The 22,139-nt window shown below is 36.1% G+C and overlaps 1 protein-coding gene across 5 annotated transcripts in view; it reads left to right on the top strand.

Annotated features, from left to right (window-relative positions):
* Positions 1 to 21,506, top strand: part of BMAL2 (basic helix-loop-helix ARNT like 2) — a 42,241-nt gene extending 20,735 nt beyond the window's left edge. For 4 of the 5 annotated variants that reach the window (XM_069807012.1, XM_069807014.1, XM_069807015.1 and 1 more), the window contains 10 exons: positions 965 to 1,082; positions 1,903 to 2,046; positions 3,713 to 3,953; positions 4,886 to 4,992; positions 5,586 to 5,736; positions 6,957 to 7,012; positions 7,831 to 7,939; positions 13,566 to 13,653; positions 15,339 to 15,447; positions 16,743 to 19,285. In XM_069807012.1, the coding sequence (XP_069663113.1) occupies positions 965 to 1,082; positions 1,903 to 2,046; positions 3,713 to 3,953; positions 4,886 to 4,992; positions 5,586 to 5,736; positions 6,957 to 7,012; positions 7,831 to 7,939; positions 13,566 to 13,653; positions 15,339 to 15,447; positions 16,743 to 16,879 (1,260 nt within the window). In that variant the 3' untranslated portion in view covers positions 16,880 to 19,285. Of the gene's footprint in view, positions 1 to 964; positions 1,083 to 1,902; positions 2,047 to 3,712; positions 3,954 to 4,885; positions 4,993 to 5,585; positions 5,737 to 6,956; positions 7,013 to 7,830; positions 7,940 to 13,565; positions 13,654 to 15,338; positions 15,448 to 16,742; positions 19,286 to 19,471; positions 19,609 to 21,373 lie in introns of those variants that run through there. The other variant, XR_011328769.1, reaches the window with a different exon arrangement.
* The last annotated feature ends 633 nt before the right edge of the window (positions 21,507 to 22,139 follow it).

Below are 22,139 nucleotides of genomic sequence, written 5' to 3'. Positions count from 1 at the left end.
TGCTATTAGCCTTTCTAAGTGGCACTTGGCATTTTCCCTTTGCTTTAGGGTTAGATGGGACCTGGGCAAATGAAAGAGGCTGTATGTTTATTATCCTGCTTTCTTAGAAGCTTTTCATTAAACCCATTTCTGATTCTGGCTTATTGGAAACATGCTCCCCTTCATGTATGCAGTGGTCACATAGCAAGTGGCATGCCTCCAAAATGAATTGCAATTTGAATCTAGAATACTGCTTGTCTACCCACTGATTTGATCTGCTGTGGTAAAGGTAAGCAATGAAAAAAAACAAAACTAGCCCACTTCTGTGAGATTTCCTTCCTGTTTCAAAAGAAAGTAGTGCTGCCTACAGTAGTGCAGCAGACCACTTACTCTGGATCAGCAGAGCCAGCAGTTTGAATGGATCCCAGCTAGAGAGATTTCTGTAAATAGCCCCTGCTAAGGAGTGCTGAAGTGAGCTGACCCCTGCTTCCAGGCAGCTCCTTGCCCAGTGATGCCATTTTGTCCAACCAAATTAGAGCTTGGAGTCATTAGGTAGCATGAATATTTCTTTATTTCCTCCCTGGCTCCCAGTAATCTGAGAGTGGAGTTATTTTGTGCATAACCTTCTTTGGCTAGGATCAGGAATCGTATTATGTACATAAATAAAACATTCAGTTTTACAGAACTGTTTTTTTGATATCCAACTAAATCTGCTATTTTTCAAGGGGGAATTAACAAATTATGGTTTTACTACCCTGTGTTTATAAAAATAATATTAAAAAACAGCAAATTAAATGTGGATTAGAATACTGATGTTTAGAGTAACTGTGGTATTTGACTTTGACCTTTTCTTTTTTTAATGGTGTAGAAAGTTGTTTTTCTGAGATAAGTAATATGTGTGGGGTCCTGTTCTAAAATGATGTGGTTCTTATTTCTTTTGCTTTTTGCTGTCTGTTTTTTTTGGTTTTGTTTTTGTTTTAAATAGGCCAGTTTAATTGGACAAAGTTTGTTTGATTACTTGCATCCAAAAGATGTTGCAAAAGTTAAGGAGCAACTTTCTTCTTCGGATGTCTCTCCTAGGGAGAAGCTCGTAGATGGGAAAAGTAAGTCATATTTGAATGTCCTCAGATTTTTTTTTAAAGAGATGTTAATAAATCTAGTGACTATACAGGACATATTCCTGTATTCCTATGTGCATAGATGTACAAACTCGAGGTATAATTTCTATTAAACAAACATATTTGAATGCTTATCTGCTGCTTAGAATGCACTTACAGTTTAAAAGCTAGCCCAGAAAATAATTTATTTTAGAAAATAAGAATTACTGAAATTTGCATTGTTAAACATTTACCAAGATGTGGTCTGACATTCTTCCTATCAGGCATACTACTTTTTTTTCTTGTATTTGATAGGTCTTGTCAATACAAAAGACCTGATGTAGTCGAACATGGGATAAAATACTTCAATATCAAGAATCACTGTCTTCTCTGAAAATGCTAAGTGTCAATCCTAATTTAACCAAATCTTATTTTGTTTACAGTTATTTCTAATATGGAAAGTGTTATGTACTGTGCAGCTAATGACTATTTTATAGCTGGCTTTTATAAGCATCTTTGCACTTCTTCCTTGTACGAAATAGAAGTTGAAAGTTTATAAAGCATACTTATTAAAATACCATTCAGAATATCTAGAAACATTTAAAAATAGCTTGGTAGTTCTTTTTAATTTTGGAATCTGTGTGACAGTCACGTTTTCTTTGCCCTGTTTAAGTTATTAGTCTTCATTTTTAATTGTACGGACAAAATTTAGGCAACTAAACAGTAAGGAGAAAGTACTGGAAGCTAAAATGAAGAAAAGGCCTTGTATTCTGAAGTTTTATTGTTGGATTTTGGTTTTTTAACCACTTTACTAAATTTTTGTAAGCTGGCTTGCAAGTACACACAGATTTTCAAGCTGGACCAGCTCGACTGAATTCTGGTGCTCGACGTTCCTTCTTCTGTCGGATAAAATGCAGTAGGACCACAGTCAAAGAAGAAAAGGAGTGCTTGCCCAACCCAAAAAAGAAAGGTATTCAAACAGTGTAGATGAAGTGGGGGCTTTCTGTCTTGAAACTTGGTATACTTAAGTTCCAAGTCAGTAGTGTGACCCTTGTAGTTATCACTGATTGACAAAGTAGCTCTAGAGAAGTGTCAATATGTACTTGAGACATGTTCTGAAAAACAGTCTAATTGTACTCTTTCGCCTCCCTATTCACTCCTGGAAAAGAGGGAGGGAGGAACCTGAGTTACAGTGGCTGTTTAGGAGCGCGTGGTCTGTTGTAGTCAAATTCAGAAGTCTCAGGGAAACCAGAAGAATGAAACTAAATAACATATTTCTTGAAGATAACTGACTAAGGCCTGCAAAATCTACTGTTTTGAAGGAAAAAAAAGCAAGTAAACAACTTTTTTTTTTCTGATTTACTTTTTCTGTTGTGTGTACTTAAAAGTATGAATTTTCCCTTTTTTTTTTTTCTTTTAGTAGTAAAGTTAATTTATCAGTGTAATTTCATTCAGTTTTCCAGTAATTTTAATTCAGTCCATTTTTGGTACACCTGTACAGCAGTATACTCTTGTCAAGTTTTCAGTGAATGGATCTTTTTAAAATGTAATTTCCAGCTTTTGTTTAATACCTTAGTATTGTTTTTTGCAAAGGTGTGCTGAAATTTTGACCCTGAAAAAATCCTCCTACTTTTGTTTTTCAATGTCACCTATTATTGTTGAGATATTTATTTTACAATAGTAAATTTTAAAACAGGTCTGTAACTGTAAGTAAAGAGAATTCAGTCTCCTTTGATGTGCCAACTAACTCGGTGAGATAAGAATTTAACCTGTAGAAATGTTTCTCAGGAAAGCAGTATTGAGGGAAGGCACCTTGACAATCTGAGAAATTGTAACAAATTCACAGTAGGATAACTCAATTTTTCATTTTACAGAGTTGATATATGTTTTCCATAGTTGATAGGAAATCAAATCTATGTAAAGCATAATTTGTTCAGAATACAGATATCGAGAGTACTTTGGCAATTTTTTGAAAGATAGTTACTGTAAGAGACATAATGTCATCTTTATGACTTGATGTGTATGAGGGTGTTTGCGTGTTATATAGGCAGCAAAGAGTCTACCAGCCATAGGAATGAATGACGGTGTATGCTGTAATTTAAGACTTTTAAAATATTTGTGTTCCTAGAAAATTGAGGAATTCAGAAGCCTAAGATAAATAGAAAATATGCTAGGTTGTTTTGGTTTGTTCTCTCAGCTGCTTCTTTGAGCAATTGCAGTAAGCGTATGTTAAGATCATTGTGTTCACAAAAGGTAAATTGATTTGGAAGCTATTGAGTGCCTCTCCAGTTTATTTTAAACAAAACCATATAGAGAATGTTTTCTGTGGGTTAGCAGGCTGTTGGTGTACTTTTGTTTTTGTTTTTGTTTTTTTCTGTGAGACTGTGTTTGAACTGCCAACACCTATAATTTATCTTCCTAAATCTTACATAGGATTAGAAGTGCTCTCTCCAGGTAAACCCAGTAGTACAAAATTAATTAAAAAATACTCTGTAAAATTATCTATAGACTTGTACAGTTGTTGTAGGTAAGCATAAAATGTAGTTGCTGGTCTCATGTGAACGGAATTTAAAAAAAAAGTAATTCAGTTTACTTTTTGAACCATAACTGCTTCTTATTTCATTTCTTTTTATTAGATCACAGAAAATACTGTACTATTCACTGTACTGGGTATATGAAGAACTGGCCTCCTAATGAGGTGGGAGTAGAAGAGGAAAATGATGTAGAAAAGGACAGTAGTAACTTTAACTGTCTTGTTGCAATTGGGAGGTTACACCCTTATATTGTTCCACAAAAGAGTGGAGAGATAAAAGTCAAAGCAACAGAATTTGTTACACGATTTGCCATGGATGGAAAATTTGTTTATGTAGATCAGCGGTAAGCGTTTTGTTCTTTAATGAAGAGAAAATGAACATGACACCACTAGTTAAATTTTCTAATACTTTGTCAGAACTGAAATTTCTCAAACAGAATAGAATTTCTAGGTGCTGTACACAGGAAGCAGTTCATTCTGAATCTATGAGTGCTTGTGCTTTGGTTTTTTTGTCAAACATAAAATGTAATATATAAAAGTAAGTGTATTGTCCTATAGGAAAAGGTGAGCTAGCAAGATTAAAATATGTCATAAAATGCACTCATGTACTTATTATTTATAAAGAAAAATCTCAAGTTAGAGCTTCATAGCTATGCATATGACTTAAGTAATAAACACTTAAGCAAAAATTACTTCTTAAAATCTTACTATTTGGAACAAATACATTATATCTAAATGAGGTACCAAATTATTTCATTAGAAGTGAAAGCTAAGTTCCTATTTTCTGAACCTTCTAAAGCAGACTTTTATTTGTTGTAGAGACTGACTTACCACTTTGCGTTTTGAATTTCAGTATTGTCACTGGAAGCTTTTTATTGCTTTTCAGTCATCTAAAAGTGTCAGTTTAAACCTATTCCTTAAAGTGGCAGAGCAAAATTCAACTACTAAATTTTTTTAATGACTCCTTATGTATGACCACTACCCTGATTGGCTAATGGGAAGACCTAATGATCATAAGTATTTTGTGTGTACATGTGGTTTGCATGTTTAAACACTGTTATTTTATCTTTGAATTGCCATTCATTGCAAATGGATAATTTGCAGTGAATAATATTTCATGTTGTTTTAGAGCTATACTAATGCTGTATCTTTTTCCCAAACATGAACACAAGCATCTGTTTCTTTAGATACTAATTTTCTGCTTAATCTGATACTGAAGAAAACAAGCTTTGCAATTGTTTGAATCCGCTGTAGTTCATGTTTTTATTTCTAACAGTGCAACAGCAATTTTAGGGTATCTGCCACAAGAGCTTCTAGGAACTTCTTGTTACGAGTACTGCCATCAAGATGATCACAATCATCTAGCTGAAAAACATAAAGAAGGTACAAAACAATTGGTTCTCCCAGACTACTTGCAACTACATGTAACTGCTGTGTGAAAACACTAGAAATCAAAAACTCAGAAGCTGAGAATTAATAAAACTAAACAGTGTTAGCGTTGTCCTCTTCTACATCTGCATTAAGACATGCCCACATGAAGCTTGTAAAAAAAGCAAGGAGAAACTTCTGTTGTCTTGGATCTTGGTGCATTGCTTTAATCACAAGGGAGTAATGTTAATGCTTCTTTCAACCCTCTGCTTCGATTATTTATAAGAATGAGGAAGGAATCCTGAAGAGCAAATGTGCCTAATCATACAATTGAAGACGCTGATTATGAAAGTTCACTAAGTCAGGAGTCTTCCTTACTAGTGGTTTGCAAAAACTAAGTACTTGGGCTTTAATTTAAGATTAATAACATTGCTGAAACTATAGTTTGATTTTAGTAGGGGTCCTGTCCTGTCAGTTGTTCTGGCATTTAGTTTGTATTTCTGGCCATCAAAAACATTTTGGTTTTATGATGCTATAAAACATTATAATTTTTAACTTTATTTTTCTAAGTATAAATATGGTGATTACAACTTTCCTTTCTTATCTAGTGTTGCAGAATAAAGAAAAAGTATTTACAAATTCCTACAAATTTAGAGCAAAAGATGGGACTTTCATTACTTTAAAGAGTCAGTGGTTTAGTTTCATGAATCCCTGGACCAAAGAACTGGAGTACATTGTATCAAACAACACTGTGGTATTGTAAGTAATTCACATGAATCCCCATGTTATTTTTTGCCTTAATTACAGTTAGTATTAACAGAAAGCAACCTGTTGAAGAAGCAGAACAAGACTAGAAAATGACACCGCACAAAAAGTGGTTGAGTAACCTGGAAGAACATTTTTTTGCATTTACCAGTTATTTTTATTTCAGGCTTAAGTTGTGGATTTGACCCTGAAAACCGTGCTATTTCACAGTAGAAAAAGAGGTGAAAGAGTTTCTTATGAAAGGAAGAAAGGAAGGATCTTTTAAAAAAAGTAGATATGAATAAATTGAAACGTGAAGTTAGTTCTTTTCCTTCTGAGCTTTACAAGACTGCATGTGTCAGTTGACTTAATTTTAAGTGCTACCCTACCTACTATCTGTCAGAATGTGGGGAAGCGTAATTGATAGATCATAGAAATGCAAGGTGGGACAAAAAGATACCCTTTAAATTGATTGCAAGGGAGGAGCCTGCGAGACAGTAAATGTGTGTGTGTTTAATTATTTTTTATTTTTAATTCTTCTTTCTCGTTCTCTGTGTCTGGCAATGGAACTATAATTCAGATTGTTCCAATGATACTGAGGATCTTTGCCAATGACTGGGATTTTTAGAGGGGCATGGATGGGATTTTATTTCCATTAAACCAAGTTGTTAAGGGGGCCTTTTACCCATTCAGTAGCTGCTTCATGTCTTAAGTCAACATCGCCCACCTGTTTTGCTCAGGTCCTTTTTCCTCAAGAAGACAGAGAAGAGCGGTTCAGACAGTCTGTGCTGCCCAACAGCCACAGGCCAGTTGTGCCTGCCCTGGAGATCTGGGCACCTGCAGCTCTCCAGAGGAGGGAAGGCAGGCAGCCGCTGCTGGCTGAAGGGAGCCACTGACCTGTCCGTGTAGCAGTTGTTTCTGGTTAACTGGTCTCCCTCCTAGTAGTAGAAATGGCAGCCTTGTTCCATGACAAGAAAACACAGACAACAATATTGGCCTTTCTTCTTTCTTTGGAGAGTAAGTGGAAATTAATATTTCACCCAGTGCTTCAGAAAAATACAAAGAATTGAACATTGAAATGTGAGGAATATCTTATTTTTTTTTTACTAGTTTGACAATGTTAGTTTTTACTCTGTGTAAAGCATTATTGAAATCAAACATAAATATGCTGGGTTTTGCCTTTGAGAAACTTGCTGATTTTTTTGTGTTTATTAATTTATTTATTTAAATCTCAGAGGTCATAACGAGTCAGCTGAAGAACAGGTCCTGTACGGTTCCCAGCCTGCAGAAGGCAAGTGTCGCTTCTTACAGTTATCATAGGTGCATCTCCTGATCAAGCATTACAATTTTAGATTTATTCAATCCAGGAATTTTTTTATTCTAGGTTGTTGTGCAAGGAAGGATTAATTTTTTTTAAGCTAATTCTGGTGACAATTTCTACTTCCTCACAGCATCCCTAATTCATATCATTCGCATAACTGTGATCAGAAGGGCTTATAGCAGATCTTGTCCTTCTAGCAGCTTCTGCTATAGCTAGGATTTTGGTTGATAGGATGATATGCTTCTGTCACAGACTCTTTTCATATTTTGCCTGGCTTTCTGAAGAAATGCAATTGTACTGTCTGAGTTTACCTGTAGAATATAGGATGATACTGACATTCACATATATATTTTGTCAATATCTTTCTCCTGTGTATAGATTCTGATTTCTACATGCTGTTTTATCATCTTGCTATAAGGTTTTTTATTTTTGCTTTTAAAATTGTTCTTTTTAATAACTGATTGCTGTTTGTGAAAAATCCAGGGTTTTTTTTTCTCATGTGTTTTGTGTTGTCTGTGAGACAGACTGCAGGTGGTAATGATTAAAACTAATTTCACTACCGGGGATCAGCAGTTTTCACAAATATATTATTCGTTTATCTTTATATTTTAAATGAGGCTTACAACACCCTCCCCCATGAGTTAGTGTTTTAAGAAATTTAATTTCTGAAAATAAGAGATATAGAACAAAAACTGCTTTAAAATTAATCCTTGAGGTGATTGTTCCTTGCTGTGTAATGAAACTGCTACACACTTAAGGTTTTGTTTTGTTTTGTTTTTTAACTGTAGATGCTGTAAAACAGTCTTTAGTCAGTGTACCTGGAATGTCCTCTGGAACAGTTCTTGGTGCTGGAAGTATAGGAACCGAAATTGCAAATGAAATATTAGAATTACAAAGGTAATAAATGCTTAACATCATACATTAGGCTTTTAAGTAAAGATAGAGAAGAGGTATGCGTGATTGTGTGGGGGTTGTTCAAGTTTCATTTTTATTGTGTTATATGTTTAAAATATTTTTAGGTTGAGCAGTGGCATTATGAGATACCAATTATAACCTAATGTTAGTCTCATGCATGGCAGAACACGTCACTGGCCTTGATAAATAGTTTTGTTCTGGGCATGCAATTTCCTTTGTTAATGAAAGTATTATTTAACTATGACTTCAAAAGCGTTACTGTGATGCAGCTCCTTCACATGATGTTGAAATGGGTAGATAAGCCATTCGGCAATGGAAAATCAGTTGTCTGTGACTAGTGTTTATATTTTTCTGGTAGTATCGTTCTGCTAGGAGAACTTTTCTTGAAACAGTCCCCAGTGGAGCGCTTTCATAGCCTGTATTGTCCCTTTCCTGATTATCCTGAATGTAGACTAAAGTGATAGGACAATTCCCTCCCAGTACCCAGCCATAGATTAAGAAAAACCTCACTGCGTCATTCCAAATGGGAATCCATACAAGAATCAAATTGTTAATTAAAGACCAACCCTTTTAAAACTAACTAGTTTTAGCAGGTACATAGCATAGCCAAGGAATTAGAAAGGAAGAAACATAATTTTAATGTGAAGATATCCTTACGTATTTTTTGTGTTGTGTACCCACAGTGGTGCCTGACTTGCTTACAGAGGAAGATGTTATTACGCTATGTCAGTTTGCACTGTATCAGCATTTGTTGTCTAAGAACATTTTTTTTTAAGAAGTCTCCGAGTCCCCTAATTCCAGGACTTTGGGATGCACATGCACAGAAGAAGTCTGTTTTCAGTCACAACTCTTCCAGGAATTAAGGCTTCATCAGAAGGTCCAACCACTTTTGTTAAGGTCAAATTTAGGATAATGGTACTATCATCTCATCAGCACAGGACAAGTTATCTAAGTGTTAGCTTTGGATAATGAAGTCATCCCTCAGACTTTAGATCTTATACTTCCAGTTCCAGGTAAAGGAATGCCAAGAAATTTTTTATGTCTGCAGAGCAGTGTGTTCCAAGGTCCCATACGTAGTTCTTTCCACTGGCACTTGTACAACTGGACCTGAAAGAGTAGTAATACTACACCTTCCAGGAAGAAGTACACCAGTTTTGGCAACAATGGTAAAGGTGTAAGGAATAGTTTCATATCATAGAATATCCTGAGTTGGAAGGGACCCATGAGGATCACCAAGGCCAACTCCTGATTCTACATGGGCAACCTAAAAGTTAAGCCATATATCTAAAAGTGTTGTCCAAATGCTTCTTGAACACTGACAGGCTTTGGGTCATGACCACTTCCCTGGGGAGCTTGTTCCAGTGCTCGACCGTCCTCTCAGAGAAGATCTTTTTCCTAATATCTTCCCCTGATACAGCTTTAAGCTGTTCTCCACGTCCTATCACCAGATACCAGAGACAAGACATCAGCACCTCCCTCTCTGCTCTCCTTCATAAGGAAGTTGTAGACAGCAATGAGCTCACCTCTCATTCTCCTCTTCTCTAAGCTGAGCAAACCTGGTATCCTCAGCTGTTCCTCGTAAATCATGCCCTCTAGTCCTTTCACCATCTTTGCCCTCCTTTGGACACATGCTAATATTTTTATATCCTTCTTAAATTGTGGTGCCCAAAACTGCACAGAGTACTTGAGGTGAGGCCACACCTATGCTGAGTCTATTGGGACAGTCACTTCTTTTGACTGGTTAGCTATACTGTCCTTAATGCACCCCAGGATACTGTTGTCCCTCTTGGCCGCCAGGGCACATTGTTGACTCACATTGACCATACCATCAACCAAACCCCCCAGATCTCTTTCTGCAGTGCAGCACTCCAGCCTCTTGTCCTCCAGTCTATAAATACATTGATATGCCATAGCATAGTCAGGTCCTGCTGTTTCAGTAGTAGTCTGACTCATCAGCTTGTCTGTGAGGATGTAAAGGGAAACAGTGTGAAAAGCTTTACAAACAAAAGTCAAAGTAAACAACATCCAATACTGTCTCATCCACTGAGCTAGTCACCTCCTTGTAGAAAGCTGTCAGGTTGGTTAAGTGTGATTTCCCCTTTGTAAGTCCATGCTGAGGACCAGGATTACACATTATCTCTTCGTAATGTGGTTGTCTTCTCAGCTATCTCTCCATCCAAAAACTATTTAATCTTCTGAAACAGTAAAACCCATTGTCAGAGCCTAAAAGTGTGAAGAGTGACAGTGGTAGATGTTTCTTACTCTGTTTCCAGTATTTTGGAATCGCCTTCCAACAATGAGGTCGTATCCCTTTACTAGAATAGTAAAATTGCACAGGGAATCATTCATTTTCAATGAAAGGAAGAAAAGAATAAACACTTCAGTTGTGATGGGATGAAAAGATTGCTACTTAAAAAAAAATTAAAAAAAAAATCCATCCCACAGGATGATGGCAGGTTGCTGGGATTATCCAGCAAGGGGGAGAAAAAGCACTGGCAACAAAAAAAGGATTGATATCCTCAACAGCAAAGATGGGATGTTACGTTTTGGTGATACCATTGTTAATGTCCTCTCATCAGTACCATAGAGGGAAGGAGAGTCACTTTTTAATTCAGTTTTCAAAAGGATTTATTAAGTTGGCAAAAGTTACTATCTCTGACAGTTAATATCCAGGCATGACCCAAGAGCTTAATTTGACTCTTGTTCTGGACACTTCAGTCAGCTCAATGTGATGGTTTTGATTGACATCACCTGACCTTTGCTGAAGATGCTCATCTATGTGAGCATATGTGTCATCAGCTTAAGGAAACCAGTTTATTAAGTAGATGAATAATAAATTTGCTGGATGATGAAAGAATGAATGCATTCCTGGGAAGGTTTTCTTTGAAGCTACCCTTTGAAAGTTCTGGTATTTGTGCTTTTAAGAACCACAAGCAATGCTCTTTCTCTTCATATTGCTACAGAGGCAACAGTTTTAGGAGCAGTATCTTCCTAAGCAACAGAGGGAAATTTTGTGAGCTTTGTATGAAGATCTAACCAACCCATTACTCCTCTTCTGTGGCAATTCAGGAGGTCATGAGAGCAAAGTCTATCTGTTTTAATCTTAGGAAGCAGAAGAATCCATTACAACAGATAGAATTGTGGAATCTGGAGAAGAGATTATGGTACTGAATTCATCTCCCCAATTTGGGGGAAATTTTTTTGTAAGAGTGGGAATTTTTTTTTTTCAATCTGTTTAAATGGAGTTCAGCTGTACAGCTGAGGCAGGTATGACTGAGGCCTCTTTAGGGCTATTTCAGGGGAATATTTATTATTTCATATCCTTCCTGATCCCAAAAGAAGAATGGAGTTTTCTAGTCCATTCCAGACCTTACAGAAATTGAGCTTCTTCATCAAAAAGTTCAGCTTCCATAGTATTAACACTGACATAATTTTCTTTCTGTCTGTCTGCCTATCATAAGCTTGAAGCTCGTGATGCATACCTCCTTATTTGTCAGAGATTCATTTTGTAGATGTCTTAATTTGATCATATAAGTAAAGCATGGTTTTATGCCTTCATGGAGCAGCAGTTTGGTTGATTTACCAAAACATCTTTTCAGGAAGAGCACAGTGATAGTTCAGACTTGCTTCTAATTTAAAAAGTGAGGCTGCTAGGAGAAATAAAAAAAACACAAGTTCTGGATTCAAAGAACTACTTTCCAGGGCAAATATTTGTTGAAGTGCTGCAGTGATGAGCACATGCCTCAAGAAGCTGCATCAGGTGGTCTTAGTCTTCAAGTCATTGATTGAACTTAGTGTTTCTCCTGGTTATGTTCACATCTTGAAGACTGGTTAGTAAATGAAACAATGTTATGTTGCTTTCTCTGGGAACAGTCCTCTTATTTCTCAACTAATAGACTGAACGTCACAAGATTTTGGAAGGAAAAATGTTTTGCTTGCTAGCTTCATCAGCCACACTGTTCTGAGCCATTTTAGTCTTTGTTTGTTTCAGTGGTCTTAGTTATCTATGGACACTGGAAACTGAGAAATGAACTTGTGTTGAAACTAATAGCCCAGGAAGTTGCCATGCAGGTGAAAGAAAAGGTTATAAGAGCAAAGTCATGTAGAATAAGGTAAACTGTGCCAAAGAAACGGCAGTTCTGAAAAGAAACCAGCTATGGGAGGGAACAGTTGCACTGTGTAACTGGGGTGTCTGGCATCATATTCATCCTACGGCCCTGTATCTTGGGGGAAAATAAACTAGAGGTGTTCACAAATACAGTTGGCCATTGAAGGCCTCATCAGTAAGAACTGAATGTTTCTGGAGATGTCTGGATGTAGTTGCTTGCACCCAGATTTAGTTCACTTTTCCAGAATCATTGCTGAGAACAATGCTGTATTTCTTTCCAGGTGAAGAGTAGAACTTCATGCTATTTTTTCATTTTTCTTTTGTATGAAATCAAGTTACTGTCTTGCACACACTGAGGCAATCAAAATTACACAAAAGAGTGACCAACATGGGCTAACACCAGCTGTTTTTCATCAAATACCTTTGTGACTACAAACATAATCCAATAAGATGAGTACATTTACTATCTGAATCTGCTCTCTGCACTTTTTTAATATCAGGAAGACACAGATGGTTCTCAAGCTGTGTATCAGGCATCACCAAGTTGGTTTTGTTTTTTGTTTTTTTTTAAGTTTCAGGACTATGCCTACAGCTCTATTTACAAGCATATCTGAGTTGAATTAGCATCTGATGAATGATCATTTCAGTTACAGCAATGCTATAAATCTATTCAATTTGGAGTTTTTGTCCCAGCTTTTAGAGATGGCACTACTGCTTATCAAATGGCACATTGGATATTGGAATGTAGGGAACTAACAAATATTCCACACAAATAACTCTTAATTCCTTAAGATAGGCTGTTTATTCAACCATTTTCTATCTTTCCTCCAATCCCTTATCACATTTCGGATCTGAGGAAGTGATGGAAATGGAAGTGTCCTGAGTGCCCCAATTCTTTTAGACCCTTGTCCTTTGGGAGTCAGGAAGAGCAGGGGGAGATGCAAGCAAGCTGTGCAAAGGGCCCTGGTACGACATTTTCACTATTAGTTTCATCTCTGGCATGTTTGGTGAGGGAGGATAAGAAGTATCTGAAAGGTAACAAACAAGTGGTCTTTAGTTGGAATTTTACAAAAATGTAGAAAGATGGGTATAACAATAGTAGAGGGAACATTAGAAGGATGTGGTGTTTTCCTTCCACCATTGTCCTTATGTTGTCTGTATTCTGTATGTATTTGAAATGTACCTATTTGTCCCAATGTGCATAATTCTGAAACCTGTTACTCTCTGGTTGTCAGTGCTGGTGATTCAACAGAAAAAATAAAAAGTGTGCTCAAGTAATTATGACCCATGGCCTTTATTGATCTCTTCTGCTTTTTGTGTTACCAAAACTTGGAGCAGGAGAATTTAGAATCTTCAGGAGAATTTAAGACAACATCGTTTCAGATTAGCTGGCTCATTCTTCATCACTGGGGAGGTCTGGTGGGTTCTGCAACACACAGGCTATTTTTCAGTTTATGATCAATGTGACTTGGTAAATCAACTAAACATATACAATTGTAGGTTGCATTCTTCACCATCTGGGGAGTTAAGTCCATCACATCTCTTGAGAAAGTCACCTTCTCCAGCTTTAACTGTAAACTGCAACAATGTGAGTATGTCACTGCCTGTAAAAGTCTAGAAGTAAAAGGTTAATGTCAGATAGCTCAAAGCTTATGTTTGAACAAATTACCCTCACTTGTGTTTTTGTGAGAGAATGTCTAAGGTATTGCCAAGTACCTGGCAGCTATGAAAGCCTTTTGAGAGATGTGACAGCAGCAGAAGTTCCAACCTCATTTACGGGGGCATCAGTTCAAGCCTTAACAGGCTATTCCCAAGGCTGAGAGGACTGCAGTCTCCACTCAGTTATTAGGATCTCTGCTGAAGCTCTACAAATATGCTAAATATGAGTGTGATTCATGCAGTGAGGGCTCTTCTGGATTTGGAATTGCATTAAAACTTCTGCTAAATAACCGTCAGAGAGTAAAAGTGTTTCTGCCTGTTTGGTTTGGCAACCTAGATAAAATATCAGTTCTTGGTTTCTCTCACTTGTACTTTTAATGTTGTTGAAGACCCTTTTAAAAATCTATGCTGTATGTTCTCAGTTTTGACATGTTTAAAATTTTTACTTTGAAGGTATTCCAGTAGTCTTCTAAAAATTGATAAATATGCTGTTTTGCTAATCTAGTAGTGCTGGTAACACCTCAAACTATAACTTTCACTATAACTATGGAATAATTAACGTTCTTTTTACCTAAGTATATTGTATGTTGTATATTGTGAACTATATGAACAAACATTTACTTCTCCATCAGCACTTCTTTGAATGTAAATTTCTTTCCATTTAAAGACAGTTTATCTTCCCACTGCAGTTTTCATTTCCTGACAATACTGTTCTGGACTAGGGATTGTTTTGGCTTCCCCTCTTTTTTATGATCAGTTCTCCCCTGCCTTACTGCAGGTCTTTCTCCCAAAGAGTTGTTTGACTTAAATATACTGAACTCTAAAGCATGCAGCATCTCATCATGAGGATAACTTAATTGTATTCATTGAAGGTTTTTCTTTATTCTGTGCTTTGGTATCCCATTTGTTCCTAAAATGCTTTTGTAAAGCATTTCAATTTTATTAATTTCCAAGTAGAACACACACAAGTCAGGTAACCCATGTGTTACATGAAACAAATCGGGGGGGGGGGGGGTGTATTTTTTTTTTCTGGTATGGTTGGGTTAGGATTACTTCCATCTCTGTTGTTGCTAGCCTCGTTTTTCTGAAGTGCAAAAAGTAATTTAAAACTACTTAGATTTTTATCATGATGGTAACAAGATGCAAAATAATAGAAAAGATACAAGTTTATAATACATATAGTTTAATGCATATAGAACATGGGAGGTGTGAGGGTCTTCTTTTTATCTTTTAGCTAGAATGTGTTGACATTGACAAACATGTCACTGGGAATTTGTAGTTTATGGTACTAGACATGGAAAGTATATACCAGTACAGTTTGTTGTGCTGGATTTATTTGCTGAATATTGAATTAGACCCTTAATAAAGCAGATGCCATCACTGTGAAGTACCTTTGATAGATGTGTAAGGAACATCTTTTTTTAAGCCAAGTCCAGTGCTACGTGAACTTGTAAAAATAATTATTTTTAAATGCAGTAGATCTGGCTGTTGATGCATGTTTTTCATTTACTCTGGTTTTTAATACTTTGACAGTGATTTATGTTTCTGTAATGTAATAATCATGACTAAATTTAGGATTTAATTCTGTCCCTTTTACTACTTTTGTTCTTTCAGGTGCCAAATAAAGAGTTCATTCAGTTATGTCCTTCAGAAACAGAAGTTCTAGAGACTTCAGAACAGAACCAGGGTGCTATTCAATTTCCCAATAATGAACCTCTTCTCAGTAAGATTTATTTCTCTTGTGGATATTTTGGGGGTTGCAGGGGAAGAGATTTCTGATAAATGCTGTAATTTTTGAGTGCACCACTTTACAACCATGTATAAGTTGTAAGGAGATTTGTCTGTCTGTCTGAAGATGAGAGAACTCTTAAAACAGATGTATTATCACTGGCAGGCAAACAGCAAAATTTGATCAGTCATTGAATCTCATGACAAAAATAATATCCTGTAACAGAAGTTTACCATTGCATTCTTGCATGCCACAGTTTTAATTAGGTACTTACTAGTTCTCTCTTCAGAAAAGAGATACGGGTAAGGAAAAGTTATTTCAATGCGGTGTAAGGGAACTGGTTGTGATTTGTGAACTATTGTCCTCTTAGCACTTTATCTCTTTCTTAACTGCAAGCTGTGAATAGTCAATACAAAGGGCTAGTCACAATGTTTCAGAGAGAATTTTATTTATTTATTTATTTATTTCCCCCTTGTTTAAGCGTGCATGAAGGCAGCAGTTTGTCTGGATATAGGATTCCCTGGCCCTGTAAAAGGAGAATGCCATTGTATTATTTTTAACATAAAAGCAAAGTGCTATAAAAGCAATGTTTATGTTTATCCTGTATTTCAGCTCCTAGCAACTTTTCCGGCTCCCTTTTTTATTTCAGTTACTAGAGATTTATTTATTTATTTATAACTAATAGCTTTCTTCCAGTTTAGCTATGAAAGCTTTATATATAAAAGGAAAAAAAAAAAAAAGCTAATCCTTAAATAAGGGAAGGGTTTGGAAAAGGGAAAAAAAAAACCAACAACAATTATATTTATCCAAGATAGTCAAGGAAATGTTTTTCACTGATACTTGAGCTAAAGCATTTTACCTTACTGTTGTTAAAGGAAAGGGTATAGCATTGATTTCTAGAGCTAACATAGTAATTCGTAAGATTTCAGGAGTTCATCCAGCATAGTACACTAGATGAGAATTCAGGTACATGATTGTGTTTCCCACTAAGTGACATAAGTTAGAAAGCAGTTCACTGCAAGGATACTGGTTTTATTAGCTAGCAATTGGAGATAGTCCAATGGATTGGCAAGATGTAAGTCATCTTCTTAAATCAAGTTATGTATGTCCTTACAACTGTCTGTGGACAGCCATTATTTCTATTACTTGATTTTTTTTTTTTAACATTTACATGTAAATGTTTGCCTCTACTTCAAAGGAGGGTGCTGTTTAAAAAAACAAATGCTTTGAAAGTTACCATATTCTTCATGCTTTGTACTGCTTACGTTTATGTTTTAATAATTTTATAGGTGGTAATTCTCAGCTGGACTTTGATGCAATATGTGAAAATGATGACACTGCTATGACAGCTCTTATGAATTACTTGGAGGCTGATGGAGGGCTTGGAGATCCAGCTGAACTCAGTGATATACAATGGGCTCTCTAGTTTTGCTTTTTCAAAATAAGAAGGAATGTAAAACCCGTAATACGCAACAACTGTGCATCCTCAGTACTGTATTATAATTTTTTAATGTTTCATTTGACTTCATACTTACTGTCTATACATTTTTAAAGACTGAAGACTTGTTCAGAGAGAAACAGTTTCTGCTGCACCTATGGAAAAATGCAATATTTTTTTCATGATGGGGAAACCTTGGAATTTTAATACTGAACCATCTGTAACTGGAGTGCTTAAAACACATTACTATATTTTTGCTAAGAAGCTTTAACCAAAAGGTACTGTACAATTTACAGGAACATTTTTTTTCCTTAGTTTTAGTACTTAAACTTTTATTTATTGTTTTAGTTTCAAATGGTAGAATATTGATTATCCATGTTACTTCCTGTAAACCTTACTATACTTGCATAGTTAAAGAATACTTGTAACTATTAAATTTCATTGAAATGATGATTTGCACACACTACAGTTGTAAAATAAGGTATTGTAATTCTCAAATGATGCAGTTTATGATTCCTTGCCCTTTTCAGAAGTGCAATTTTTGTAGTCAAAAGTGAAAATAAGGCATACAGTTCTGGGAGCAAGGATTTGAATTAGATCACCATAACAATCGGAAGAGAATGTTTTGAGAAAAATATTCACTTCCTTAGTACGCAAAAGTGATAAAGGTAGAAGAAAAGAGCAACAAAATCTTAATTACTATTTTGTATTGTTTGTGATGTATTATTTGAGGGGCAGTGCATAGACAAGTAATGCTATAACTGTAATAAAGCACTTTGGTCTCATCACTAGAGAAGTTTGGATAGATTGTCTTGGTTCCAGAGTGAGGCTAGCACTGCCTATTAGTGAAGAAAATCTTAAAATTCTGTAGTATCTTTTATAGTCTCTATGTTTTTGGAGAGATTAGGGTGATTTTCTATTGCTTAAGTCTGTGACTTTTTAAAATATTTGTGTAATATAGTGCTGTCTGTAAGTAAATGCTATATAGGATGATCTTTTGGGGGACAGCTTTTGCAAGAATTGTATTGCAGTTACAGCAAATTATACTCAAAATGGCACTTAATAGGTTGTATTAGATCAATATAGCATTAATATATAAAGTGGATCTTTTTATTTCTGGTATTAAAAGTTTAGACAAAATTTTGCATCTATTATATATCATAAAAGCATAATTTTTCTATTTTTTTTTTAATTCGGGTAATGAAAGGAAAGCATTTGAAGATAGTTGATACATGTGCATGTTTTTAATACAGACATTTAAACACAGGCACCACCATAAGCACTACTGCATTTGTTTTAACACTGGAGGTGAGTGAGAGGCAGCCTGTTTCAGATCTTTTCATGAAGGCTGAAGTGTGTGAACAAATAGAAGTGGCAGTCGCTAGATGTCAGACTTCTACTGTTGGATAACTACCCTTTCCTGAATGAATACATCATTTTGTCATGCGCTGACTTCCTATGCCTTGACAGAGCAGCTTTATATCTTATAGATATGAATCAGTTTGCAAATGATGAGGTTTTTGGTGACATCTTGTCCAGGTTTTCTAGAGCGGCTTGTTGGATTGATTTTTTTTTTTTAAGTCTATAGATTTTTTGCATTAAACTTGCATGTGATTTCCTGCATTCAATTTTTTTTTTTTTTACAGACATGGGGCCAAAATTATCTGTTCTCTAGCTTTATTAGAATAAAGTTTTCTGTTTCTTCACAGAAAATGAATTTTGGGGTATATCATGGAGCAAAGTGAAAAAAATAAACAGGAACTTTCTAAGAATTGATAGAATTCTATTTGTATAAAAGAAATTTGAGAATTTCAGGTTTTTGCCATTGTAAAATGTATTTTCTTTATTCTAGAAACAAATTCTGAATAAAACAAATACTGTCGCTAACAGAGATAAATGAGTAAATAAATACCTTAAAATTATACAGGCTTTCCTCAACATACTTTCTTTTTTAACTGGTTTAGTTTGAAAATGGTGCAGATGTTATTGAAGGAACGTATTAATTCTTTTACAAGATTTATATAATCATCTAGAGTCAAAACACTATTTTTGGATTCTTCTTGGATTTCCCTAAAAAATAAAAACAAAAATGTAACTTTTGAGTCTTATGCAGTCATTGATGAATATTGTAGCTCTCAATTCATTTATTAGATTCTCCCTTTACTATTTGTGAATTTTTCTGGTTTAAAACAGTGTTACAAGAAAAAGTGTCACTTGTAAATGTTTATCATGAAATTAATACATACTTTTTAATACGGTTGAGATAGTATGTGCTTACTTCTGTTTGTATAACAATACAATTCTAGTAAGATACGGACAGGTGTTTTTTTTCCTGGCATGGTTATCAGAGGATGTGGTTAAATCGGGTCAATAAAATGTTCCTCTGATGCACTGGTAGTTAGTCTGCTGACAATTCTACCAAATACTGAATTTAAATATGAAGTACTCATGCTTTCAGATCCCAGCCTTGTTCTCTAAAAATATAAATGAGGAGTTTGAACTAATGTGGATTTTGGTAGTTCAGGATGATATTCCCTAGCCAGGGTAACCTTGTAATCCAAACTAACATGCATTTTCTAGGTACTAAAAACCCCTGATGTTGCAGCTTAATTCGGCCATCTCTGGAAAGGAGAGTGCCTGTAGGCTGTACCTGAAAGAGCCTGTTTGATCAGAAGCAAATAGAGTACACGGATAGGATTCTTACAGTCTTGCCACAGGTAGGTACGGTAAGTGATAAAGCAGGTGTCAACAGCTTTAAAAGCCGTGTTAGTTATCAGGGTTGTACCTGGATATGGGTCAACTAATTTGTTACTGAGGGCACATGTGGAATTCAAGATAAGGAAATCCTGATGGGAGAGGAGTTCTGACATAAGCAGCAGCTTATTTGGGAAACCAGTTCCTGTGTTGACAGGAGAACGTGAGAGAATTCTTTTCAGAATTGGGAGGGCAGGGAATGAGAACGTGGTAGAGACAAATACCACCTCTGGATATTGTTGGAATGAGAAAGTGGTCTGACTGGGCGGAGGGCGATAGTCGGCTGTTCCCAGCCGGAGTTAGATCAGAGGTAGATTGCAGGAAGGCCCGGACTGCCATGTGGCACACGGGATTAAAACAGTGCTTCACAGTACCATCGTGTCTGACGGCGATGAATTATGAAGATGTCAATATATTAAACCTTAACTTTCGCATTTCCTGTAACAGTATTTGACAGTTGGTGGTGTGGGGGAAGGGAGGATCCTTTCTGTGCTCTATCTCGTGTAATTCTTGGGATTCACTTGTAGTGTTAAGTAGAGTGCTATTGCATGGATCTAAAGCAGAGCTTCAGTCCATGTTTCCTTCCTGTGGTGCATTGTCATTCTCCACTTTTCTGTGGATTTTATGCTTTTTAGAGTATTGGAAAATTTGGTTTACTCATAAGCACAAAAGGCTAAAGTTAGTCATTTTAGTGGTTGCTCAGAGCAGTGTGTTCCTGTTCATGATCCAAACTGAAATGAAGAATTTATTCTTGCATAAGTGATGCTGCTTCTCCCCAGACCCTGGCTTTTGGCCTTTTTCACTTAGTCTTTTACTTCCTTTCTGTGGGTTGACATATATCATGTAAGTTCATAAAATGTCCTTGAATTCCAGGAAGTAATCATCAGCTGGAAAGCTTTGTGCCACTTAGGACTTCTCTGGGGATGATAATTTTATTCCCCATCCCCGATGAGAATTATTTTGTTGAATGCAAATATGGAGGTCAAGAAGATACGTGGGGTTGTAGGTTCTTGCAGGTTAAAAGATAGAAAACTATGTTTCAGAGCAGCAGAATTAGAGGATCCAGGAAGAAAAGCAATTGGAGAGTGGTGAATGAGCTGGTGAAATACAGCTGCTGCTGCTGTAGCACATTCTTTGTGTACCTCATTTCTAGAAGATTGATCTAGATAGCTCCCCTTTACTGTGACAGATGGCTGTCATGGCTAAATTTTCTGGGTTGTTCCTGGCTTAATTGCTTTCAGAAGCTTCATGTCTTCTTGGTGAGGAAAAGACAGGCTTCCTGAAACATATCAAAAAATCTCATGTCCTTCAGAAGTAGCCAGTTTTACTGGTGCAGATCCTGTGGTCTTGTGGAACTGCTGCCAAGCTATAGCAGCCTACTACTTTGTGGAATAAAATAACCCCAACCAACCAACAAACAAAAAATTAAGGGCCCAGAGAGCTGTGTATATTATGTGTCAGCTTCTGTGAAGTGCTTTTACCTTAGGTTAAATAGGAGAGAAAAGGTAATAAAGTACCTCAGCATACCTGATTTATAAGTTCATGTATATGGGCAGTTACTACACATAACTTTTTATTCTTCATTTGTACTCTTCATGTCAAAACCTCTAGAAATAAACACGCAATCTATGGAAATCATAACGTTTTGTGGGAAAGATCTTGCTTGGTTGTTGCTCCCTCAATGCTGGCCCTGTCTGGGCGGTGAGTTTTCTTCCTTGGCATTTGCAGATCCTGAGTGTACATGACCTGACATCAGTAATCTGTCCTACAAAACTGAGGGAACTTTGGCACAACTGAGAGAAAGTAACATAATTAATGGGCTCTCTTGAAACAATGAAGTATATTGGTGTGTTTTCTAGAAAGGACTGTAAGGTGAGCAGAAGAACTTTGAACTAACTATATAGTATCTCAGGTAATATGCAATGCTTTTAACAAATCTGACTTCAAAGATTACTTCTTTCATAAATCTTACAGATAGGGCTATATCATAGAGAAGACTATTACCAGGGCTTTTGTATTTAGATGAAATAGTTTAAGATGAGTTGATAAAAATTCTTTGACAGGAGTGGTTCCATCCTTAGAATTTGTCTTGTCAAATTAGGATGATATGTAAATTGGTTTCTTAATCCCTTATACTTTATACACATTTGATTTGCCAGGTCTTTAAGAATACTTTATTTTTTTCTGCAAATACGGTTGCAGTATCAGATAATGTTTTTGTTATCACTGAAGAGATGGTAAATCTCTTTTATAAAAACCAACACAAAACAAAAAAACAGGCAGGTGAACTTAGTGTTATTTTAGCAAGATACAATCAGCTCTTACACACTTGTTTTGAAGAGCTCCGTACTGGTTGCCCTTCATTCTGCATGGAACTTTAAGACTAGCTACGGTGTTTAAGACTGCCCATTCTGCTGTGGGCAACAATGGACATGAGCTGACTCCTAAAGAAAAAGTTAAGAGCAGGAGAAGCACAGCAGCTGCTTCAACTGCT

Source organism: Haliaeetus albicilla, chromosome 19 (genome assembly GCF_947461875.1).
Source record: "Haliaeetus albicilla chromosome 19, bHalAlb1.1, whole genome shotgun sequence".
Taxonomy (NCBI): Eukaryota; Metazoa; Chordata; class Aves; order Accipitriformes; family Accipitridae; genus Haliaeetus; species Haliaeetus albicilla.
This window is presented reverse-complemented; position numbering and strand designations above follow the sequence as displayed.